Source organism: Cuculus canorus, chromosome 3 (genome assembly GCF_017976375.1).
Source record: "Cuculus canorus isolate bCucCan1 chromosome 3, bCucCan1.pri, whole genome shotgun sequence".
Lineage (NCBI taxonomy): Eukaryota > Metazoa > Chordata > Aves > Cuculiformes > Cuculidae > Cuculus > Cuculus canorus.
In genome coordinates this window covers 9,288,746-9,308,314 of record NC_071403.1, presented here as the reverse complement: position 1 = coordinate 9,308,314, position 19,569 = coordinate 9,288,746, and the positions used below count along the sequence as shown (strand labels likewise).

General features: G+C 38.9%; 1 protein-coding gene across 1 annotated transcript in view; it reads right to left on the bottom strand.

Moving 5' to 3' along the window:
• Positions 1-476: 476 nt before the first annotated feature.
• FAM83B (family with sequence similarity 83 member B) overlaps positions 477-19,569 on the bottom strand; it is a 54,158-nt gene continuing 35,065 nt past the window's right edge. Inside the window, exons 3-5 of the mRNA XM_054063727.1 lie at positions 19,392-19,556; positions 10,190-10,314; positions 477-8,063 (exon numbers count right to left, since the gene is read on the bottom strand). Coding sequence (XP_053919702.1) covers positions 5,705-8,063; positions 10,190-10,314; positions 19,392-19,556 — 2,649 coding nt within the window. The 3' untranslated portion in view covers positions 477-5,704. The remainder of the gene's footprint in view (positions 8,064-10,189; positions 10,315-19,391; positions 19,557-19,569) is intronic.

Below are 19,569 nucleotides of genomic sequence, written 5' to 3'. Positions count from 1 at the left end.
TACCACAGTAACCTTACTGTTCTCTCTGCATTAACTGCAAAGCTACGTGTTGTTTGTACAGCTTATCCCACATAATTCTACAAATAAAAACCCCCCATATATTTATCATGAAGCTTAGTGGAGTAATTCTAAATCATATTCTTACATTGTCCTGCAACAGATTTGGGTAACATCTTTCTTGCGACTTCTTTTATAAGCCACAGCATTTCCTAATACATGATCAGTTTTTTCTTTGAATATTTTCTTTTACCTATCACTGCATGAACATCTATCGCATGATGAGCTTTTTGTTTCACTCAATGTTTGTAACAACTACTACCACCCTCATGTATTAGACAGCTGGAAATGTTCGTTAGCATGAATGAAGAGTGCAGTGTGAGCTCATTAACAAGACAGCAACCAACACTTTGCAATCTGAGAGGCAGTAAAAATTGTTTATGACAAGGCTGAAGAAATGAAGCAATTTACTCACCAGGTATGTAGGGGTGGTTTATTTGCAACATGAATTGAATGGGTACCACATGAGGAGCCTGTACCTCCTGGCTGCACTGCCCTCCGCTGCTGACACTGCTCCCAAAGACCATGCTCAGCATTGTAAATCTCTGATCAGCTTTTGGCCAGCCGCCCTCCTAGATCTATTACGGTGCTAATGGAGTTTTATTTCATGTGGAAATGACACGTCACTTTTTATGAGTTTCACAACTGCCAAGCCATTTGGCCAAATGACCATCAAGCACAGCAACTGCTATTACTTCACAGCCTTACAAAACTGGGAGTGCACGGGGTGTGTGCGGGGTGTAACAAACTTGCAATGTGCAGATGGCATTTAGGACACATTGAATGAAACGCATCTTCTTGGAAAAGCAGAAACATCAAGGCAAGCTTTGGGAAAAGGAAGTTCAAAAACATAAAAATCTGCATATTCCTTTCCTCTGCTGATGCAAAGTGTAGGTATTTTTTTTCCATATTTTTTTCTTTTATGGAACAGCTAGGTTCCCACAGACATCCGAGGCAAATCAGACAGAACTGGATAAGCATTGTTTTCCCACTTTTAACACACAATTCTGAAGGGAAGAACAACATTATGGTTAGACTCGATGACCCGGTGGGTCCTTTCCAACCTGGTGATTCTATGATTTGGCCCTTGCACCACCTGTGAAGATTCCCAGTGTGCTCCACCACCTCTAAAGCTGCAGGCAGGGCACTAGGATACTCTTCCTGTGGTGCCAAAGCCCTGTGCTCCCCAAAAAACATTTGGTTTTGTAATATTTCTAAAATAGTGCTGTTGGTACAGTAAGTGTCTAATCCTATTTCCACCGAGGTCCATGGTGGTGTTTTACATTCATTTCAATAAACCTTGGATCAGGCCTTAATGTAGCAACATTCCTATGCAGGGTCTCTGAGGAGAGATCTGAAAATGAAAAAAAAAATCTAGTTCTATTGTGATTAATTTTTTGCATTATTAAGTCTATGAGCAGGTGCTTCACTGAAGGCTCTTAATCTTCTGTGTAAGTACAAAATAGCACTCTATACCTACAGACAAATATGACTTAGTATATTAAAATATCTGCCTTCTCAGGACTCTCTAATTAACAATCTACTTTGAAAAATGAAGTCTTTCTAAACTGTATCAAAATAAGTTCCCAAAGTTTACTACAAAACGGAAAGTGCTGTCACTTCAAAACTTGCCCCAAGACCCCTACTCTCCCTCTCTCATTTCCTTCCCCAAACCAGCGTTGCCTCTAAGTGTAAATCAGAGGTCCCAAGAGTACAAGGGAAAACTAAGGAAAACTCCTAAAAACTACCCATGCTGTTTTAAGAACCACCTGCATCTTAAGTCCCTTTGCTGCACTGCTAATTCGAGTATCATCCTGAATAACTGCCTGCCCTCCTAAAAATATTTATAAAAAGTATAGTATTGCATTGCTGCTGGGTGCTTAGCTGTGGAATTATATTGCGCTCATATAGAAAATACACCTGGAACACTAAGGAGACAATCCTTGCCTTGGGTCTGAAACTGCTACCTCTGTCAGGGCAGAATATTTCAGTATAAATGTTCAGTCTCACCTCGGTGCTGAGGAATGTTATGGAGCAGATTGAACACCATCACACAGCACGTACAGGATAACCAGGTAATCAGGCCCAGTCAGCATGGGTTTAGGAAAGGCAGGTCCCGCTTGACTAACCTGATCTCCTCCTATGACAAAATGACCTCCTTAGTAGACGAGGGAAAGCTGGGGATGTTGCCTGCCTATACTTCAGTAAATCCTTTGACACTGCTTCCCACAACATTCTCCTGGAGAAACTCCTCATGGTTTGGACAGGTGTACTTTTTGCTAGATAAAAAAACTGGCTGGGCCCAAAGAGTTGTGGTAGATGCCGCTAAATCCCTTTGGTGGCTGGTCATGAGTGGTGTTGCCCATGACTCAGTGTTGGGGCCAGTTCTGTCTATCAATGATCTGGACAAGGGGAACAAATGCACTTTCAGCGAGTTTGCAGACAACACCAATTTGGGCAGGAGTGTTGATTAGCCTGAGGGTAGGAAGGTTCAGCAGAGGGATCTGAACAGACTGGATCAATGGGCTGAGGCCAACTCTATGGGTTCAACAAGGCCAAGTGCTGGGTCCTGCACTTGGGTCACAACAAACCTGTGCAATGTTACAGTCTGGGGGATGGATGTTACTTGAACGGGGCCTACAAGAAAGATGGAGAGGAACTCTTTATAAATGAGTATAGCAATCAGATGAGGCGTAATGGTTTTAGGCTGAAAGACAGGAGATTTAGATTAGATATTCAGATGTATTTTTTTACTGTGAGGGTGGTGAGGCAATGGAACAGGTCGTCCAGAGAAGTCGTGGAAGCTCCATCCCTGGAGGTGTTCAAAGCAAGGCGAGATGAAGCTTTGAGCAATCTGATCTACTAGAAGGTGCCCCTGCCCATGGCAGGGGGATGGAAGTAGGCCATCTTAAGGTCCTATCCAAGACAAACCATTCTGTCATTGTCTGATAGTAGCTGTAAAGTTGCCCTGGAGGTGCTGGTCGATAGCCAGCTGAATATGAGCCAGCAGTGTGCCCAGCTGGCCAAGAAGGCCAACAGCATCCTGGCTTCGGCAATAGCAACCAATGCCAACAGCATCGGAAACAGTGTGGCCAGCAGGAGCAGCGAAGTGACTGTCCCTGTACTCTGTGCTGGTGAGGCTGTACCTGGAATACTGTGTTTAGTGCCCCTCACTACAAGAAGGCCATTAAGTTGCTGTGAAAAAAACGTGCAAGGAAGCTGGTGAAAGGTCTGGAGAACAAGTCTTACGGGGAGCAGTTGAGGGAACTGGGGTTGTTTAGTCTTGAGAAAAGAAGGCTGAGAGGAGACCTTATCACTGTCTACAACTACCTGAAAGAAGGACGTAGTGAGGTGGGTGTTGGTCTCTTCTCCCAAGTAACAAGTGATAGAACAGGAGGAAATGTCCTTAAGGTGCATCAGGGGAGGTTTAGACTACATATTAGGAACAATTTCTTTACTGAAAGGGATGTCAAGAATTGAAGCAGGCTGCCCAGGGAAGTGGTAGAGTCACCGTCTCTGGAACTATTTAAAAGACATGTAGATGAGGTGCTCTAGGACATGGTTTAGTGGTATAACGTGGCAGTGTTGGTTTTATAGATGGCCTTCATGATCTTAAAGGTCTTTTCCAACCTAAATGATTCTATGAGTCTATGATTACATGATTTGGGAAAAATATCAACCGTAGCATTTCAGCAAGGATTGAACAAAGTGGCCAGTGTTCATCAAGAAATTTGTAAGTGTCTTCCATAGTCACAGGTAAAGGGGAGACCTAAACTTTAAGCAGAGGATTGAGATGCAATATTTTATCACTCATAAATACCATCCCCACAGTGAAACAGCTATTGCTATGATGCATTGACCTAATAAGGGTGCCCAAGAAACTGTTTGAACAAAAAGCTGTCACTGCTTCACTGAAATCACTGACAAAAACTACGGTGAGTTCAGAGGACCTAGAGCAGATTCTCAGTGAGAAGTAGATTTCCATATAAAATGTATTCCCAGGACCACAGGCAGAAGAGACAAATGAACATGAAATGCCATTTTGGTGTTTCTTCCCAAAGAATAAAGCCCAGACCTTCCTAGTGGTACCCCTCAACAAAATGCTGTAGGACCTTTCAGAACTAAAAGTGGTCTCCAAAAACACGCTCCTAAAACATGAAGACCGTATAAAAGGATTATAAGCTTTCAGCAATTAATAGTTCTGAATTTGGAAAAAAATGTTGCAGAGCACTTTGTAGCTAAATGGTTATGGCATTCTCCTAAAAGACAAACTCCACATCCAAGAAGGCATGAGCCAGCTGGATGTTCTGGCTTCACATTGCAGATGAGGAGTGGATGCCGCGCTACTGCCAAAACACCCTGTCTATGTTTTTTTGTGGGGGTTAACCTGGCAAAGGCACTTAATATCAGACAATTTTTTAAGACCAAGAGAGTCGGATGAACAAAAATGTGTCTCTTAGACTGCAATTAGGTGCCTAAATACATTCTTAAAGTTAAACACTTACTACTATACCCTTCACTGATATTTTCTTTGGCTTAGGAAAGGTGCTCTACTTTTGTATGTGGTAACCTTTATGAATCTCATTTTCAGATGCCTAATTGCTCCTGACCTTGCAATATTCGTCCTGACATAAGGCAGCATTACAGGGTTCAGTGTGCAATCTCCCTCATATGCCTAGTCTAAGCTCTTGCAACCTTATTTAAAAAATAAAATAGGTTATTAAAGCTAGAGTTGTAAATTTATCTGGCAACATTTATAACACACTGCCGCATGTGAAACTCAAAAACTTACCTGAGAAATTGAAGTCCGCAGACAATAGTTTTTTTGAAACACCAAATAGAAAAATGCAACAAAAAGCCATTTTTAGAATACATTACAAAATACTGGCATGTTATACAAATGTTTAAGTTATTTTCAAGGCACCTTATTTTATAAATTATTTTTTAAGCCTCATCCTACGTTCACACTAGTTTAACCATGTAAACAAGTCTGTGAAAGCTGTGATTAAGGTCACTTTAACATCACGTGCCAAACACTTCAGGAAAAATATCATATTACATGGAAAATTCAATAAAGTAAGATAGATCCATCTGCTGCCAAAACAGTTCAATAGATGCTATGGGGTATATTATTAACAAGATGAAGTCTAAAAGAGGTTTTCAAAAATTAGTTTAACAATAACTGATATGCAATGCATTAACATTTTGTTTAACATTTGAAAGTGTACATAAATGTTGAAAAAAATGTAAGCCACTATTCCTAGTGCTATTCTATTTTTAAAGGGCAAATCTTTGGAAACAGTATTATTTGACGTTTAAAAATATCCTCCATCTTTTTTCCCCCACACACTTAATCTTACAATATGCTTGTTCGCACTTTCTTCACAACGAAAACATATAAAATTAATCTTACAATATAAACATTATAAACAACCCTTGAGACATCTTCTGGACACAGGATTTCTGCAAAGACTTAAGTGTAACCATTCCAGGATAATTATGTAAAAATATGTACATTCATACCAATGTTCTAGACCCAAGAAGAAACCCAAGTAAGTTCTACAAAAGTTGCCTGTCAGTCTTGTCCAGTTAAGATTACGCCCAGCTTTGCTACTCTTGCTGTATTTCAACATAATCAACAAAAGTTTTACTTGCTTTTGTGTAGGAAGTTTCCAAACTTTTGCATAAATCCTCTCAGCTTGTTTTCATTAGGCTGCAATGGATGATAAGCAGTTGAGTTGTAGCTGACCAGGTGATTACTCCTGCCATAATTATTCCCTAAGGTCTTGCATTTGATATCTGAAAGATGTGAACTGCTGTTGGGTGCATTTCCTGCAGGTTGGCTTGCATTTTCTATCTTGCAGAATGGCTCAAAGCGACTATAAACACGCCTTTCACTCATACGAGGTCTTAGCTCCTCTTGGCGTTTTGAGGTTGCCAGTTGTGGTGTCATTGAACTTGCTCTTTGAAGAGCAGAAACAGGAGGACTTTCAGGAGTCACATTTGTGGTGGTTTCCTTTACATCTTGATATTGAATCTGTTCAGTATTAAATCTTGGGGTAGAGGCATCTCCTGCAGTTTCTATGAACTTACTTTCAAGGGAGCACAAGAGAGGACACTTTTTATTGCCTTCATCAGATGGAGGTTTTTGAGGTTTTGGTGACTTCGGAGACTTTGGAGACTTTGATGGGCTCCCAGTGACATCTTCTTTACTTTTGTTCAGGCTACCTTGAGAATTTGATGATGTATTTCTCTTTCTCCTCGGGGAAGAATCTGTTTTATTCTCAGAAATCTTTGGTTTTTGAATCTCTTCTTCAGAAACCAATGTGTCAGAACTACTACACATTCTGTAAAAGGCAGGACCTTTGTTTTTTGACAAGTTTTCCTTCTTGTCTGGTGTGAGATTAAGAAGTGATCGCAATTTCTGGGATCCTTTCTTCAGAAAACTTGGGGAACTCTTACTTTCTTTCTTTGACGTGCAATCCTTACAAGACTCCTCTTTGCTAGCTTCCATGAGAGCAGCCATAGAGATTGCCTTGCTAGCAGTTGGGCTCTTTAGCTCTCCTTTGAGGTTCTTTTCCTCCTCTGTCAGGTGGTTGGTCACACTGTGCAAACTTTTACAGCTTTTCAGCGTGTCTTCTGGAATTTTTGAACTAACTGGCTCCTTAAGTTTATGCCTAGTCAATGTGCTGTAAACGTAACTGGAAGCATGTTTGTTGGCACCAGGATCTAATATGGACTTTGAATTAAACATTGGAAAACTTCTCCTTTTTAACATATTTTCATTTTGAAGATTCTTCAAGTTTTCTACATGTTTGTCTGCACACAGTGTTGTGTACAAGTAGGGAGATGACTCACCAGCTGCATTTGAATTTACAGTAGATTTCGTGTTTTCTGCAATATGAATTCTGTGGTTTTTTGGTGCGTCCGATTTAAGTGCAACATTTGTGCTAACATCATCTAAAATATTATCTGTTCCATTTTCCACACTTGGAGCATGATTAGATGTCCCTTTAGGTGTTGCACTTCCCTCTGACCCAATTATAGTTGAATTTGAAGAACTTGCACAGCTGCTTACTTCCTGCTGTTCAGGTAAAGTTGGCTGAAACACCAACGACGATCGCAAGCGAGAATGAGAATATAGCGCATGAGCTTTAATATTTTCAGCTGTGTCATAGCTATCATACCTGTCACCCATGGCTGACCCATTAGATTCTACTGGATAATCTGATTGATCATTCAAATACGACTTAATTCGCCAGTTACGAAGGAACGATTTTGTTGTGTGTTCGAGGGTCGGCATCCTTTGCTGCAGATGGCGGATATGATTATCTGTCCCATTAAAAGACCTCCGTACAATTGAATTTCTTTCTGCAAGGTTTACCTTTGGTCGTGAAAACTGATCAGCAAAACTTTGCTGGGGTGTATTGTAGTTATTTCCATATCCTCCTCGTAAAGAAGAAACAATACTAAGGCTATCAGATGACATTTTCCAAGCATTTGACAGATTGTTGGCTCTATTAATAGCTCTGTTGAGCAGTAGATAAGGCGTCCTTTCTGGCTTCTCCCCAGCATAACTATGTCTCTTCCAGTGCTCATTTTTTTCACTAGGTTGATACTGCTGGACTGGATTCTGTATATGAAAACTTGGATGAAATGGTTGCTTATTATAGACTTGATTTCTCAACCCATATTTATCTATTTCATTTACTGCGTACCTTCCACGAGTCTTCCAGCAAACAGGATCTATCTTGTGAACATTTTCTTGCCTACCAAAAAGGTTTCTTTGGCTAGAAACTGAAGCCAAGGAAGACACCGAGTGTTGGTATGTATCATTTTCCCAGAGTGTCCTACGACTGTTTACCCGCACTAATTCTGGGGCGAATGAAGTAGGAACAGAAGAACGGGCATAGAGTGTCCTGAACTCTTCATCAAAGGACTCAACCAGCTGTCCTGTGATAACTTGAACCATACTGAGGTTTGTTTTTTCGAATGACCACATAAAGCTGAAAGAAGAGCAAAAGACCATTAGAAACAATTCTTCTGAAACAATGTATTACACTGGTCCATCTTGGTAAGAAGGATTTCATACAAAGTTGGGTTTTGTCTTAATACTTTATAAATAAATAAATAAATTGTGGGTATGAGTCACAGAATTTGGATTTGGAAGGCCTGATCTAATATCAGGTGAACTCAGCTGGAGACTTCTCACTGCTTTCAATGGGAGCAAGAGTAAGGCTATAACTACTTAATTGGATATCAAAAAAAAAAAAAAAAGTATTCAGAAATGTAGAACACTGAAGTAGAAATACCTAAAGCTGAAAAATTACCTCTAGAAAGACTAAGCCAGGACTGACTACCTCCACTGTATTCTCTGAGTCAAACAATGCTAATGTGTGGTTATGTTCTGAAAAAAATACATTTCAAACAATATGCAGAACTGTTTCCACCGTTCTGAATGTATTTCACTCTAAACACAGTCTCAAAAAGATACAGAATTTTTACAAAGTTTACATTTTCTACAGTGCACATCAGATGAGATATGAACATTTATTTTAAATGTCATATACAGTACTCTTACGAAGGAAGTTTTCCTCTTTTCTACTGTACATCGAGAGGGTGAATACACGCACAAAGCTGAATAGCTACAGCTAACTTATAGCTACAAAATGATATAAAATACATTAACATGTATGTTAAGGATGTTTCAAAAAGCCTAATATCACAGCGTTGAAGGCTTGCAATTTGTAGATTACAACCAAAATAAGTGAAAAAATTGAAATCGATGAGCTTATTTTACTTGCACTTGTCTTCTGAGTATTAAAAAAAATTGTTGTATTCATCTAAATGTCTTGCTTATTCCATTTTGTTTTGTTAGCTTTGTATTTTTCCAGAAATAATAGTCTGCTGAGATTAAATCAAATCATGATGCATAAGTTTTTTGCTATTCATGTTCCAAATGAAGTCTATTTTGTAATATTTGAAAAAAAAAAACCAACAACCACCCACAGCTTATCTTTAAACAGATCAAGAACTTCCAACATCAAGAGGTAAGAATTCAGAGTAATCTTTCCTATCAGAAATCACTAGATTCTTTTACAAAGCAAGATTAATTTCTGCAGATGCTGATGATTCTGGCCTCTGCAGTGCTAGGTCTTTAGGTATTGTTAGTTTTCAAAACCAAATGGGAAAAAAACCTATCACATTCTCAAGGACTCTAACAGTACACGTGGATCTCAAAGCAGGCAGACTCTCTTATACCGATTCATTTATGAATTTGTCACTTACCTCACTACCTACTACACATCAGTCTGAATTTGGGGCTGGCCAAGTCTCAGAGGGAATAAAAAGCCAAATATTTAAAAGCTTATAGTGGTGGAAATCTATGAAAGTCAGTGGCTGTGTATCTGGCACCCAGGCAAAATGCTGGCAGAAATTAATTCAATAGGTCAAAGGAGAGAAATGTAGTATGAAAAGAAGGAAAATATTTAATAATGTGTGAAATAAAACTGTCCCTGCTTTCACTTAATTTTTTTCCAACTCTGCAAAGCTGTAAGTTTTTTCAGCCTATGCTTTGCACAACTATACTAGAAATAAAATGGAAAGTAGAATAAAGAAGTTAACCAAATATGAAGAGACACTATGTCAACTGAACAGGCAATACTAAATTGCCTGAACTCAGGCAATACTAAATTTGACTGTGATATACTACAGAGTGCCACAGAATAGGTCTATAATGTTAGTTTTAGAAGATCATTATAAGGTGGTACTATGCAAGAGACCTTATGAAATATTTTTGGCAACTTTTTGTGGAGTGAATGTTAAATAATAATAATTCAGACAATATAAGGCAAATCTGGATTTTTTGGGTCCCTTTTTATCAAATCTTCAGCTGTAGCAAAGGCGATATCCTTTATTTCTTATTTCTGAAAAACTAACAGAGGACCTTAAAATTCTGGTCTCTATTAGGCTAGCTACCATTAAGTATCTATGACAATTTGTTAAGTTACAGAGAAGACAATCAAATTTGGCCATGGAATTCCTGGAAGAATTTTCAGAAGCAGAAAAAAAAATTGCAAAAGGACATATAGTCAGACAGGTTTTCAACAGACTCTTCAGGGACTGATCTTACCTGTAAGAACCATATAAGACTTTCTTACAGTCAACAAGAAGAAATTTTTGTTCCATTTTTCCATGGAATTTTGCTCCTGTTTTAGAATAGTAATCTTGTCCTTTTACAGTCCGCACTCTCATGTTCTGAAAAAGACAATTGCAATACTTGAATCGGTATACTATAGTTGATGTTTAGGCTCTAGGGATTTAAAAGTCAGAGGTACAGTAGGAGAAGAGTTACACTATTGCATACGAACTCTGCAGGGTCATAAACACTGATCAAACTTGTCCCCTAGGAACACAAAATGGCAAATTATTGCTTTTTCTTTGAGACTGATGAGATTCCCTAGGCGACAGAAAGTGAAATTCTGATTTTTCATAGCCACCACGTCCAGAAATGAGGTTCTGGCACAAGAAGTCTTCAACAAGGGAAAAAAAAAAAAAAAAGATAAGAAAAAAAATTAATCCTTTCATCACCTGATGTTCCATAATTAGAAAATCTCTAAGCATCTCAGGTAATCAGAAACAACATTTCTAGAGCCAGGATCACTTTTCTTTTAATTGAACAAAGCTGCTATACCTACACTCACAGATATGCCACTCTGAGGTGATCAAGTGAGAACTCCAGGTGCAAGAACCGTTGCAGTTCTACCCCCAGTAAGACTTCTCAACTTTGTATCATGGGATCAATCACATTTCTAAATTCAGAGATGCTATCACAACATGCACAAGTAGCACAAACTCTGCAGTGGTGAAATCTGAATTCTATTAAGAAGCTTTCTATTTTTCTCATGCAAAATCAGTACATTGCACTGTGGAAATTTTCCATGATGGATCTCAAATGTGTGGTCAGTTTTTCTCCCAGACTGAGGATAAAATCGATTCATCTGAGTCAGTGCCTCTTTTCTGTCTCTCTCTATTCTGTCATTTGTTTTACTAAGCTCCTAGAGATAAAATAATTCAAAAGAAGAGTTATAATACCCTCTGGACTGTGCTAATAATAATATTTGAGAAGTTCTTACATGGACATAGGAAAAAAATAAAAAAGCATTTATCATAAAGGCCTTTACAGAAAAAAAAAATCATATTCAATGCAAAACAGCCTACAGCATCTACCTCGTGTGGCTGTGAGATACAAAATGCTTCATAAGACATAAAAATATCTTGGAATACAGCCATGAATGATCACAATATTTACTGTAGTTTCTAGCCTTGCAATATTTGTTTCAGCAACAGTAACTTGTGCTCATTTACAAGTATTCCTGTTCGAGAGAAATCCACAGTTTAGCATTGTCAGTAGGCAAACAGAATCTATATGATTAATACATAGACCCTACATATGAAAGTAGTGGAATATGAGACTTGTGGCTACAGAGGAATGTTTGCTTCATGGGACTGCACAAGGATGGGATGAAAATCACAGCAGATGTGGTCTGTAAAGGCAGGGAAGGGAAGGGAAGGGAAGGGAAGGGAAGGGAAGGGAAGGGAAGGGAAGGGAAGGGAAGGGAAGGGAAGGGAAGGGAAGGGAAGGGAAGGGAAGGGAAGGGAAGGGAAGGGAAGGGAAGGGAAGGGAAGGGAAGGGAAGGGAAGGGAAGGGAAGGGAAGGGAAGGGAAGGGAAGGGAAGGGAAGGGAAGGGAAGGGAAGGGAAGGGAAGGGAAGGGAAGGGAAGGGAAGGGAAGGGAAGGGAAGGGAAGGGAAGGGAAGGGAAGGGAAGGGAAGGGAAGGGAAGGGATCCTGCACCTGGGTTGGGGCAATCCCCATTTTCAGTACACGATGGGGGATGACATGACTGAGATCTGCCCTGCAGAGAAGGACTTGGGGGTGCTGGTCGATGAGAAGCTCGACATGAGCCGGCAATGTGCACTCACAGCCCAGAAGGCCAACCGTGTCCTGGGCTGCATCCAAAGAAATGTGGCCAGCAGGGAGGGAGGGGATTCTGCCCCTCTACTCCTCTCCTGAGAGACCTCATCTGGAATACCGTGTCCAGTTCCGGAATCCTCAACGTAAGAAGGATATGATGCTGTTGGAACGGGTCCAGAGGAGGGCTACAAAGATGATCGGAGGGCTGGAACACCTTCCCTATGAGAACTGGCTGAAAGAGTTGAGGTTGTTCAGCCTGGAGAAGAGAAGGCTCCGAGGAGATCTTATAGTAACCTTCCAGTACCTGAAAGGGGTTACAGGAAGGCAGGAGAGGGGCTGTTCATAAAGGCTTGTGGGGATAGGGCAAGGGCAAACAGGTATAAAGTGGAGAGGGGCAGATTTAGACTGGACATTAGGAAAAATTTCTTCACTATGAGCGCGGTGAGGCACTGGCACAGGTTGCCCAGGGAGGTTGTGGCTGCCCCATCCCTGGAGGTGTTCAAGGCCAGGTTGGATGGGGCCTTGGGCAGCCTGAGCCAGTGGGATGTCCCTGCCCATGGCAGGGGCCTTGGAACCTGATGATTTTGAAGGTCCCTTCCAACCCTAACTATTCTATGATTCTATGATTCTACGATCATCTAGTCCAACTGCTTGACAACTTCATGGCTGACCAAAAGTTAAAAGCATGTTGGTTTACGGCATTGTCCAAAGGCCTCTAAAACCACTGACAGGCTTGGGGCATCAACCACCTCTCCAGGAAGCCTGTTCTAGTGTCTGACTACTCTCTTCATAAAGAAATGCTTCCTACTGTAAACATTCCCTAGCGCAGTTTTGAACCATTCCCACGTGTTCCATCACTGGATACCAGGGAAAAGAGATCACCACCTCCCTTTCCACTTCCCCTCCTCAGTAAGTTGTAGAGATGTTTAAACTTACAAAAGTAGGGTTAAGACTCCAGCCTATAAAGTATGACTGTGTTTGCAATAGGGTTACATCAACCTTTATTGTCTATGGGAGTGCCTAAAACATTTATCTAATAGCTAGAGCTCGTAGGAAGTTTTAATGATAGTGTCTACTTCAATCCAATGAACTTCATCTTTCCAAACACAAATTCAAAAAATTAGGTGACAATCTCCATGAAACAAAAGCACATTTCCAAAGAACATATACTTGTAAGTTGATATATCTTTCACTGGTAGTATCTTAAAACTTTTGTCAAAAGATGAATTGAATCGAAGATGCAAGAGGTACATTTAAAAGCTGATGACCTGCCAAATTATGGTTTGACTTAAGGTGTCCAAGTTCTTCAAATTTTATTTATTTACTTGGTGCATTTTTACTTAGTATTTTTGTCAAGCTGCATTTGAACAAAAATGAACTCAGTTAAAATGTACAAAGACAGCATGTAAAAATTATTTTTGTGATCCAAGAGTCTGGTAAATGTGTTAGAAACATCAGTCTAGATAATATCTAGAGAAATACAAAAAGTATTATCTGGAAGTGCTGTAAAATTTTAAAAGGTAAAACTTTTAAAAATGAAAATACAGGTGAATGCTTCGGCTTATTTTCAGAAAAGAATCAATAACAATAACAATTTGCATTACTGAATAGGAGGTTAACATAATTTTGCATCTCTACCTGCTTATCACCTTTGACAACCTAAAATTGTTTTTCAAGTTTTCTACACTTCAATTAGTTTTCTTATCAATGACAGTTAATTTTCCTGCCTTTTCAATGCAACTTTTGTTGAACTTTGAAGAAGCCAATCTCATTAAAGAAAATCATTCTTTCTCCAGCAGCAACCCAAGTCTTAAGTAAATGTAATTAAGTAAAAAGCATTTACTTGAAATTTAAATAGTGTGGAAAAAGTAATTTCTGAAAAAGATAAAAAAGAAAATACTGTATTTTACCCATTCTAAATATTATCACAATATTAAATCCTTATTTTTTATTAGGCATGAAATTCGTATTTACTTCAACGACTGCTTTACACAATTCTATGTATCATGTAATTATATTTCTAGGTCAGATTTTTCTGTAAAAAAATTAAATTATATTTATTTCATTGTAATTTGAAAAAGGTAATTTTTGAGGCATTTTATTTTATTTTATTTTATTTTATTTTATTTTATTTTATTTTATTTTCAAATAACCATAACAAGTAAAGCTGGCCTAAAGATATGCCAGGTGAACACATCAAATCTTATTAAGATAAGGCCTGATCGGTACTGGACAGGATATCGCTTGGGAATCTGGAATGCTGGAGGCATAAGCAAAGCTTACAAATTACCATACTATATATATATATATATATATATAAAAGCTTTGCCTTAGGTACTCACAAGTTGAAATATAACTTCAAGTAGGCATATCTAAAAAGGAATAAAAATTTACATCAAATTGCTGTTTTGAAAAAATATTGTAGGCACTGCTTCCTTTGTTCTCCTTTTTCTTTTACTTCTCTTCAGAATCACTGCTCTTGCAACTTTACTATCCCGCTTTCTCAATCCTGCAGTCATCCACAACCAGGAGCCTGGGATTACAAAATCATGTCCCAGAGATCATGCTCACCATTTTCACATAGCACTTCCTTTTCCTCCACAGTTCATCTGGAATTCTTCACCTACTTCAAACCCTCCGATTAGGTGCCACGGATGCATACTTTGAATAACTGCCCCAAATCCAGACAGTATTTGAGGATATATAGTAACAACGCGTTCCACTTTGGATTATAAGCAGTAAATACATAGACACTGAATGAACTTCCAGCCCCGTTTGGTATGAAATGCTGGGCTTCGCTTGCCTACTTGTTTTTATCCTCAGGCTACAGGACTCCCCTGCTAACAGTGAGTGGTGCGTCACTGATCACTGGATTGTTGTGGATAAAGCAATAATTCATTTTTGCATCTTGAAGAGGAAAATCCTGGGCAAAGTAGAAACCAACAATTCCACACATCATGAAGGAAGCAAGCCAGCCTGCTGGGACACACTAATGTATGTAAGATCAGCCACAGAGAATCAAACGGAAAGTCTGTCTGGTCCTGTAACCTGTTTTTGGCAGTGAATGCTGGTGGATGCACATGGAAGAATACTTTAATCAAAGACTTCATGTTTTAGGAGGTTTTTGAAGCCAGACAGGATCTTCTCCTTTCTTAAACAGTAGGTCATAAGACACTCAGATACACTTAAAACATCCAGTGGCTGCAGTTTCAGGATGGTCATCAGGACTATCCAGTTAGATGAAGAAAATGATGAAGAAACAAGCTTTAACCTCTTTTTATGTACGACTGCACCGCTATCTTCCCAGAGAGCACCACACAGGCATGATTCAAAATTCTGAAGTATAATTCAACCTTACACACTTATTTTTATCAGTAAAACCCCTCCAATGTGATAGATAAGTGCAGTGAATATTCTGGTCTCAAACATTTAATTTCAGCACTTTTTATTTGTAGACTGTTTTTATCAGTGTTCAATTACTCACACTGTACTTGCTGTCAAGAATATGCATAAAGAGGAAAATGGATGTCTACCTAACACTTAGCCTAACAGTTTTAAAGGAAAAAAAGTCACATTTCTCATCTTGTTCATCATTACTAATATTATTTATTATCCCGGGCCTCTCTTCTTGCCGAGATATAACAGTTGCTGCACTAATGCTAAGTAGTTTTCAAGTTCTTTTCTATTCTGACTTTGAATCTGCTTCAATGACCACTGAACAAAGTCTCAGTGACTTCACTGGAGTGAAACACAGAAGTTTGCTCACTGTTGCAACACCGTGCTGGGTGTGTGTATCTAATCACCAATTTTGACTGAGACTGGGAAGTACTGGAAAACTTTTGATGATTGGGATAACCCTGGTGAGAAAGAACAGGCCACAATCAGGGCTCGAGAGCTGCTCCTATTATGCATTTAAGCATGCTGATCTGGGAGTAGACTTCACAAAAGAAAAGTAAAACCATTTCATTAGGGGTACTATCTTCTCATTTGGCAATTCATTAATAACACTGAGAGAAGTATCAGGCACTAAGCAGTTCCTGCCAAATTGCTTTCAACATCCTCCTGTGGCCAGATGATTCTTCATTATTGCCGGAGAACTAAAAATAGGTTTCTGCAGAGCATGGAGCCTCCGCCACATGCCTCACCTCATATCAAATAAAACACAAAGATCTGGCATCAGCTGAGGAGGTTGGGTGACTTCTCAGGCATTAAACAATGTTGCCTACATTGGTTCTTTCTTTCTAATTAAAAATTGAGCTACCGCATTAAGCATTCTGGTGACTCTGGGGATTGTTGTCTCAGTGCTGCATTCTGCAATGCAAATCTGTTTCACAGTTTGCTGTAGCGCCTGTCAGTAGCAGGAAAAAAAGCGTTTGCCCCAAAATATTAGCCATTAGCTTTTAAAAAATGACTTTAAAAAGTCTGAATCTGTAAGAACTCTTATCTTTCCATGCACAGGAACTGCTGGCTGAACAAGGCAGACCAGTGACAAAGTTAATCAAAAGATGTTTAGGTATAGAAAAGAAAAAAAGGAACTTTTTTATTACTGAGGAAAAACAAATGACAGTCAGGAAACAGATAAACAAAACTGGAAAAGAGAAATGGAGAAGTATAGGAAATTTACTGTTTATTTGAGTTGAGTTCCACTGGAGATGTTAACAGGAATACTAAGTAAAAACCCATGCACAAGAAGAAATGCTGTAGGAAAGACTGAAAAAGCTCCTAGTAAACCCCTGGTTTCATCCTCTCCTATACTGAATGCACACAATAATCACAGAACATATAGTCCATCTACTTTTTTCAGTTATAACTTTCAATAAAGAAGGAAATATGCCCTAATATGCAGTCAGGCTACAGATGGTGAAAACATTCTGTATGGATTTTAGTGTAGATTTAGGAATAAAATCCTCTTTTTTTCATACAGACTACTGAATTGTAAATCTGAATTAAAAAATAGTTTTGCTCATCACTGCATCTCATTTTCTACCGATTTGAAGGAAGAGAAAAAGAGACAGCGAAGGCATTGACTCATAAAAGCTTTACAGAAATTCTTCATCACGAAGAATGTCTACCATAGTCCTGCAAGACTGAACCATATCATGCCAGAGAATACCACCAATGCTGCTGGTGCTACATCTGAGGGAAAAGAAATAGATCCATACACCTCTGTCCTCTGCTTGCTTTCTCTGAACAGAAGGGGAAGATGAAAGGCCAAGGGCACAAAATGTTGAAGATGGTTTTTTTTTCATGTGATCCTTGAGATGATGAGAAAAAGAAAGGGAGAAAACTTCTCCAAAGTACTGACTGAAGTACTGACTGAAGTATTGGCTGCTCTTTCATAGTCACCAGCAGTTTTTCTTCATCCCCAAGGAAGACGCAGGAGAATTAGAGGGAATAGTAAGCTTCTGTTCTCAGAGCAATGGTCACTGGGAGTACCACATGGATGAGAAGACTATTAATTTGAACAGCTTTATTACAAGCTAAACTGGAGTTTCTAATGGGTATCTCACACACAACAGGATGACCACTTAGCTCTTTGGCATACATCTTTTGTTGTTTGATAAACCTTGAAGCATTCTAAGTAAAACTTGCTCAGTCAAGATGTGTCTTATTTCTCCCAGCACTACAAAATAGAAGCACACAAACACATCATGCAAGAGGCCAAGTTTAAACCTCTCCAATCCACATTAATCCACACAAAATCTACTCTAATGCATGTACTTCCTTTCAGCTACAGTATAAATGCCTCTAGGTCTAGAAAACTGTAATAAAGCCTTGGACCCAAACAAAAGAAGGTAAGCTGTAGATACACATTGCATGGAATTAATTTGAAAATGTGTGTTAATGCACTTTTTGAGATATCACTTGAAATGCATGCTCCTAATTTCTTTTATTTGGGAGAATGAAACTAGTGCTATAAAGTGTCACCGTTTCTGGCAACATCTATGGCATCATTAACCCAATTAATCGGCAAATGGTGGAAATGGTGGTATCTCACGCTTTAGACTATCGAACTATTGCCAAATGCAGACCCACAACATATTCTCGATGCTTCTTCCAAAAGCTCTTCCAAAAGCTCCCACAGCTCTGTGCATTAGGCCACCAGAGAGCAATCTCATACACTTGTACACAAGAAACAAGCATGACAAGTGATGCAAGAATACTTTTAAGGACTTTAGCTGACACTCCAAAGCAAAAATTGGTATAGAATTTTGGAGCAAACCTGTATTTTAAGAAAAAGCCTTCTTTAGCCTCACAAATACACCACATCTCTATCTGTTTTTTTGGACTGGATTCTTAAAACTGATGCTGCTAAGAAAAGCTTGCCTGGTGTGAAAACAGCCTAACTAGTTACAGAAGCAAAGAATTAGAAATAGAAGAGAACTATATGGAAGTTCAGCAAAGACAGTGATGAGAGCTTCGCAAAGAAACTCTGCCACTGTCTCTGGAATTCCTTCAGTGCTAAATACAGTACAGCAAATCTAGAAGTATTTACAAAGCATTTACATTAGATTATGGTTTGCATTCTAATCCCCCTTAAATACTACGGTATTTAATACTAGGACATCTTGTGAAAAATTAGTTAGTCTTTTTGTTGTCCTTCTTAGACTACAAAACTATATTTTTCATTTAGAAAAGTAATAAGATCTAAAACGTGAAGCAGACAGAAATGAAAATATGGATTTTCAGGAAAATACTAATCAAATAGAATCCTGGGCCACTGGAAGTATTTTAACACATAAACACTTAAAAGAAAAAGATAATAAAACTAAGTATGCCATTTATTTTTCTAAGCAATTTACATAAGATTTATGACTGCAGACTAGTTTAAGAAAAGGAAGCTAAGATTTTTGAATCTGTAGTATTCCTAAATATGTAATAAAAGAGTAGCATTGTATAAAAAATGAGAAAAATTATATCATTCTCTCAAATACTTTTGTTTTGACACGTAAGAGGGTAGACTTAGATTAGATATTAGGAAGAAATTTTTTACTGTGAGGGTGATGAGGCGCTGGAACAAGCTGCCAGGGAAGTTGTGGATGACCCATCCCTGGAAGTGTTCAAGGCCAGACTGAATGGAGCTTTCAACAACATGATCTAGTGGAAGGTGCCCCTGCCCATGGCAGAGGTTTGGATCTTTAAGGTCCCTTCCAACACAGACTGTTTTATGATTCTATAAGCAAGATAAAAAGGATTCTAAAGAGAATAAGATTTGCAGAGAAGGTTGTGCTGAGAGCTTACCTATTTATACTTCTTAACTAATCTGAAAAATCATTTTTTAAATAATAGTCCTTTTTTTCAGTGTGTTGTGGAGGAATGAGTAGTGAATGTTCATGCACAAGGGCACAGGAAGCCTTACCCTGAGCCTCTGAACTTGACAGCCTTGCTTCTCCGTCATTTTCAGAAAGTGACCGAAGTTTGACTCATCAAGCAGAAGATACACTGCGATCCCTCTAGTAGATGCCTCCACAATTTCTCTGAAGATATCCACATCTGTAAACATATCCATAACGATGGCAATGACCTGAATAAAACAG